At 47.4% G+C, this 5,685-nt stretch overlaps 1 protein-coding gene across 1 annotated transcript in view; it reads right to left on the bottom strand.

Moving 5' to 3' along the window:
* The window catches only part of CHRNG (cholinergic receptor nicotinic gamma subunit), a 22,387-nt gene that overhangs the window by 10,678 nt on the left and 6,024 nt on the right, over nucleotides 1-5,685 (bottom strand). Inside the window, exon 5 of the mRNA XM_015827289.2 lies at nucleotides 5,362-5,459. Coding sequence (XP_015682775.2) covers nucleotides 5,362-5,459 — 98 coding nt within the window. The remainder of the gene's footprint in view (nucleotides 1-5,361; nucleotides 5,460-5,685) is intronic.

The raw sequence follows: 5,685 nt of genomic DNA, 5'->3' as shown, positions 1-5,685 counted from the left end.
CTCACTATAGCCAACTCACTATGGCCAACTCACTGCAGGACAAGTGTTAACACTAATATCCAAAAAATGGTGGAATAGAACAATTAAAGAAAGGATCCCAGAAGAGGGTCAAAATGAAATGTGAATGATGAAAATTAAAATAATGTTTTCATTATTTCAAATAGTTGAATGGAATTGTTGCATTGTCCCACAGTGAGTTATCCCATGACATGTTATCCCATTCCACCCTGTCCAAGATTCTCTTGTATCCTGGGCCATTATGGGATAGCTATGATGACGGAGATGCTGCAGTGGTCACAAGTGTGAAAAACATGCATACATAACTTTTTTGAGTGCCATTGTAACTTCAAACAGTCACTAAACGAATGGTTCTATGTCAAGAACTACCTCTAGCGGGAAAAAGTTGGAAAGGGGTTAAACAGGGAAAAGCCATATTTTTATATATATGTTAACTGCAGTAGGATTTCAGATACTCCTCAAATTAGGTCCTGTCACTTAGCAAACAAAGTTATGATGGATTACTCAAAATATACGAACCAGTTTAGAGGTTCGGCAGCCGCCCCCGCCACACCCCTAGGTCACGTGCCCACATTTTAGGTGTGTGCCAACAGACCAGCATTTATGGGCTTCTGCAGTGCCCCATGGTCACACGACATTTATTTTGCCCAAATAAAGTGGCATTTATTTCCAGTTTGGGGTAAAGCGTCCCAAGGCAATAAAAGAAGGAAGATGGTGGAAGATCAATAAAGAGAGATCTAACCTAGAACTAAGGAGAAATTTCATGACAGCAAGAACAATTAACCAGTGGAACAACCTGCCTCCAGAGCAGGGGTGTTCAAACTGGGCCCTTTTATGACTTGTGGCTGAGGAATTCTGGGAGTTGAAGTCCACAAGTCATAAAAGGGCCCAGTTTGAAGACCCCTGTCTTAAATCTAACAAACAAAATGGAGGCTGGCTGAGGAATTCTGGGAGTTGAAGTCCACAAGTCATAAAAGGGCCCAGTTTGAAGACCCCTGTCTTAAATCTAACAAACAAAATGGAGGCTGGCTGAGGAATTCTGGGAGTTGAAGTCCACAAGTCATAAAAGGGCCCAGTTTGAAGACCCCTGTCTTAAATCTAACATACAAAATGGAGGCTGGCTGAGGAATTCTGGGAGTTGAAGTCCACAAGTAATAAAAGGGCCAAGTTTGAAGACCCCTGCTCCAGAGGTTGTGGGTGCTCCATCCCTGGAGGTTTTTAAGAAGAGACTGGATAACCATTTGTCTGAAATGGTATAGGGTCTCCTGCCTGAGCAGGGGGTTGGACTGGATGACCTCCAAGGTCCCTTCCAGCCCTATAATTCTTTGTTCTATGTTTCTAAGAATGGCCGAAGCAGAAGACTGCTCGGAGTGCTTGGTGTCTGAATGAAGGGTCCCTAAGCAGGAAGAAAGAATCCAAACATGGGTTCTGCAAGGAGATTTCAGCTAAAGGCTGGGCTGAGATGCAACATGGAAGCTGCAGAGTCTCCAAAATCTGAGGAGGTCTTGGTGCTGTCTGAGCTGGGTGGTTTTCTTGCAGATCTTTCATTACTGAAACTAGATAACGTCATCAGTGCTAGGATTCTAACACTGATGATGTTGCCTAGTTTGGGTGATGAAACATCTGCAAGAAAACAACCCAGCGCAGACAGCGTCAAGGACCCCCCTCTCCTCCTCTTCCTCCTCCTCCTCCTCCTCCTCCTCCAAACCCCACTCCCTTCTAACACTGATGATGTTACGTCCTAGTTGGGTCATGAAACGTCTGCAAGAAAACAACCAAGCTCAGAGAGCACAAGGATCCCAAAGTCCTCCTCCTCCTCCAAACCCCACTCTCTTCTAAACACTGATGATGTTACCTAGTTGGGTCATGAAACGTCTGCAAGAAAACAACCAAGCTCAGAGAGCACAAGGATCCCAAAGTCATCGTCCTCCTCCTCCTCCTCCCAGCAAACCCCACTCCCTCCTAGCACTGATAATATTACCTATTTGGGTAATGAAATGCCTGCAAGCTCAGCCAAGGACCCCACTGGCGTCACCCTCCTCCTCCTCCTCCTCCTCCTCCTCCTCCTCCTCCTCCAACCCCACTCCCTTTTAGCACTGATGAGGTTACCTAGTTTGGGTAATGAAACATCTACAAGAAAACAACCAAACTCAGCCAGCACCAAGGACCCACTGGCCTCCTCCTCCTCCTCCTCCTCCTCCTCCTCTCCTCAAACCCCACTCCTTCTAGCACCGATGAGGTTACCTAATTTGGCTCATGAAACGTCTGCAAGAAAACCACCCAGCCCAGAGACCCCCCAAGGGCCCCTCATTTCAACCCTCAGCTACCAATATTCTCCTTTCTTGGTCGCCAAGATCTCCAGGTGTCTTTGAGACAAAAGAAACACACCTCTCTTTTCTTCCCTCCTCTCAGCTGTTGTGCCAGGCCAGGCGTAACGTATTATTAAGCTGATATTTGTCTCCCAGCTCATGTCATCTGCCAGAGCGACAGCTTTTTAACGAGGCAAAATGACTGGCTTGTGATGGGAAGCTCTCGCTGCCAGAAGACCCCAACTTGTGTTTTGGATACGTTATATTAAAACATGACGGAGACCCGCAAGTCTCTGCAGGGGGCTCAGAAAATTTGGGGAGGGGGGGTCCCTGGAGAAACCAGCATCAACGTCACCGTCAGCCTTAGGAGAAGACAAGGGAAATCAAGCTATTCTCCAAAGCCCCTGAAGGCAGGACAAGAAGCAACGGATGGAAACTCATCAAGGAGAGAAGCAACCTGGAACTAAGGAGAAACTTCCTGACAGTGAGAACAATTAATCGATGGAACAACTTGCCACCAGAAATAGTGGGTGCTCCATCACTGGAGGTTTTTAGAAGAGATTGGACAACCATATGTCTGAAATGTTATAGGGTTCCAAGCTTGAGTAGGGGGTTAGACTAGAAAACCTCCAAGGTCCCTTCCAATTCTCCTATTATTCTCCTATCCTCTTAGTCTGTTATAACCCAACTGAACCAAACATTTTCGTCGCTAATCAAGTAAGCGAATCTAGCTTTTCCCATTGACTTTGCTTGTCGGAAGCCGGCTCAGAAAGTTACAAAAGGTGATCACGTGAACCCAGGACACTGCAACCGTCATAAATACACACCCGTTGCCGAATATCTGAATTTTGATCCCGTGGGGATGTTGCAACAGTCGTAAGTGTGAAAAATGGTCATATGTCACTTTTTCGGTGCTGTTGTACCGTGTTTTCCCAAAAACAAGACCGGGTCTTTTTTTTTTTGCCTCCAAAAGAGGCATCAGGTCTTATTTTCGGGGTAGGCCTTACCTCACCTCCAGCATCAACAGCCTCACTCAGCCGGTCCACTTCTTCTGGGGCCAAAGTTCTGCAGCTGCATTTGGGCCTGCATTTTGCAGTCAGGCCTTTCCAGAAGGCCTACGCAGCCGAGTACCGAGCTATGGATTGAATCCATAACTTGGTGCTCGGCTGTTGAGCTCTTGCAGAACCGAGCTATGGATTGAATCCATAGCTCAGTTCTCGGCTGCAGAGGCCTTCCGGAAAGGTCTGTGACTGAGAAATGCAGGCCTGGCTGCAGAAGAGGCCTCAGAAGTGGGCCTGCAAGGAGAGGCCTGGCTGCAAGTGGGGCAGCTCCACCTCCCCACCCCCGCCCTAGCTTGATTTTTAGGAGTGCGCCTCGCTCCAAAACTAGGGCTTATTTTTGCGATAGGACTTATATCAGGCCCACCCCCAAAAATCAAGCTAGGGCTTATTGTTGGTGTAGGCCAGGGGTCTTCAAACTTGGCCCCTTCATGACTTGCAGACTTCAACTCCCAGAATTCCTCAGCCAGCGTGGGGGAACTATGGCCCCTTCATGGCTTGCAGACTTCAACTCCCAGAATTCCTTAGCCAGCGTGCCTGGCTGAGGAATTCTGGGAGTTGAAGTCCACAAGTCATAAAAGGGCCAAGTTTGAAGACCCCCTGGTGTAGGCCTTGCTTTTGGGGAAACAGTCACTTAACGAACGGTCACTAAACAAAGGGCTTGTAAGTCGTGGACTCCCTGCATTTAGAGGCTTTTGATTCTGTAGATCAAATTGTGGATAACGTTTACCGAGTTATTTTTACTGTTTTTCCCTGTGGAAGGATTTGTCGGAGGCCAGGAAGCCATAGTTAGAAGAGAATAAGGCGCAACTAATGGATTCAAAATTGGGGGAAAAGGGTCCCACGGCTACATCTGCCGCTTTATTTATTTAATTTCTACATAATAAAATCTAAAGGCGATTTAATTGACTGATTTCTAAAATAGATGAGACACACGCTAGAGTAGGGGGGGAAGGAAACGAAAAGGGCCGCGTGAAACGTCAGCCCCCCTCAAACACGCTGCTGAGAACAGGAAGAGAGGAGGACTTAAACAAAGACGGAGAGACAATACAATAGTCCATCGGGCGCCTCAATATTAAAAATTACAATTACGCCGCAGATAACAAAACCCCAGCGCAAAGAAGCGGAGGAAAAAGTAGAAGCAGGAATAGGTTTTATCTTCTTAGGCTCAAAAAATCCACAGAGATGGTGCCGGCAATGCTAAAACAATTTTTTTTTTAAAGTATCTACTGGTTAGGAGAAAGACTTTTGAAAAATCTCGACGAACGATTAAAATGCAGATTATATCACACACACCCCCAACAAGGGGTGTATTGTTAAGCTCCCCTGCCCCCGATGTTGCCCAATGTAACATCTGGCTATGAAAGCCAGGCAATCAGAAAAGCTGAGCAAAGGAGCATGTCAACGCTGCAACGAATTGAGCTGAAGCCATTCTCACTTCGTTTTCAGTTGCCAAATAATTAGGAGGGAGCGTAGTTTTAAGTTAACCATAACAAATCTTAGGTCTAGGGCAGGGGTAGGCAACCTTGGCTCTTTTGTGACTCGTGGACTTCAACTCCCAGAATTCCTGAGCCAGCCATGCTGAGGGGAAAGGGAGAGGTTTCCAAGCTGAGCCATGCTGGCTCAGGAATTCTGGGAGTTGAAGTCCACGAGTCATAAAGGAGCCAAGGTTGCCTACCCCTGGTCTACTAGAAGCTTTAGTCCCCATGCAGTAGAGGAAAAGGTGCTTTAGCATCCCTTAAAAAGGACTAAACTTAGCTTTATCGGTGGCTACAGGTGAGAGAGCTGATGGGAACCTCCATGTTCAGGGACAGTCTATCCTGGAATGCCACAACGAGGCAGGCAGAGAAGCAGGAGGAAAGGGACTTTCAACCAGAGGTGTCAGGTTGATCACTGATGGTCCCAATGCTAGGATGACATTCCAGAGGTAGCAAGAGCCAAGTCACATCATGCAATCCTTCCTCCCACCAGCTTACCTGTGAAAGCGTTGGACTCAATGACAATCCATTCAATTGTTTTTCCCTGTTCAACAGTCAACAAGAGGTTGATTTCAAGGGCATTGTAGGTCTGAGACCTTGCAAGGAGAAGACACACAACTCGGATCAATTCATGGCACGGGTGCCGCTGAAGTAAGGTTGCAACCTCCTCCTCCCTCTCCTCCTCCTCCTCCTCCTCTTTCCTCCCTCCCTCTCCTCCTCTTCCCCCTCCCTCCCTCTCCTCCCTCCCTCTCCTTCTCTTCTCTTCTCCCCTCCCTCTCCCTCCTTCCCTCTCCCTCCTACCTCCCACTCTCTCCTCCCTCC

The sequence above is a fragment of the Protobothrops mucrosquamatus genome, unplaced genomic scaffold (assembly GCF_001527695.2).
Source record: "Protobothrops mucrosquamatus isolate PMUCROS unplaced genomic scaffold, P.Mucros_1.0 scaffold3591, whole genome shotgun sequence".
NCBI lineage: Eukaryota > Metazoa > Chordata > Lepidosauria > Squamata > Viperidae > Protobothrops > Protobothrops mucrosquamatus.
Note: the sequence above shows the minus strand (reverse complement) of the source record. Positions and strands in the feature narration are given on the sequence as shown.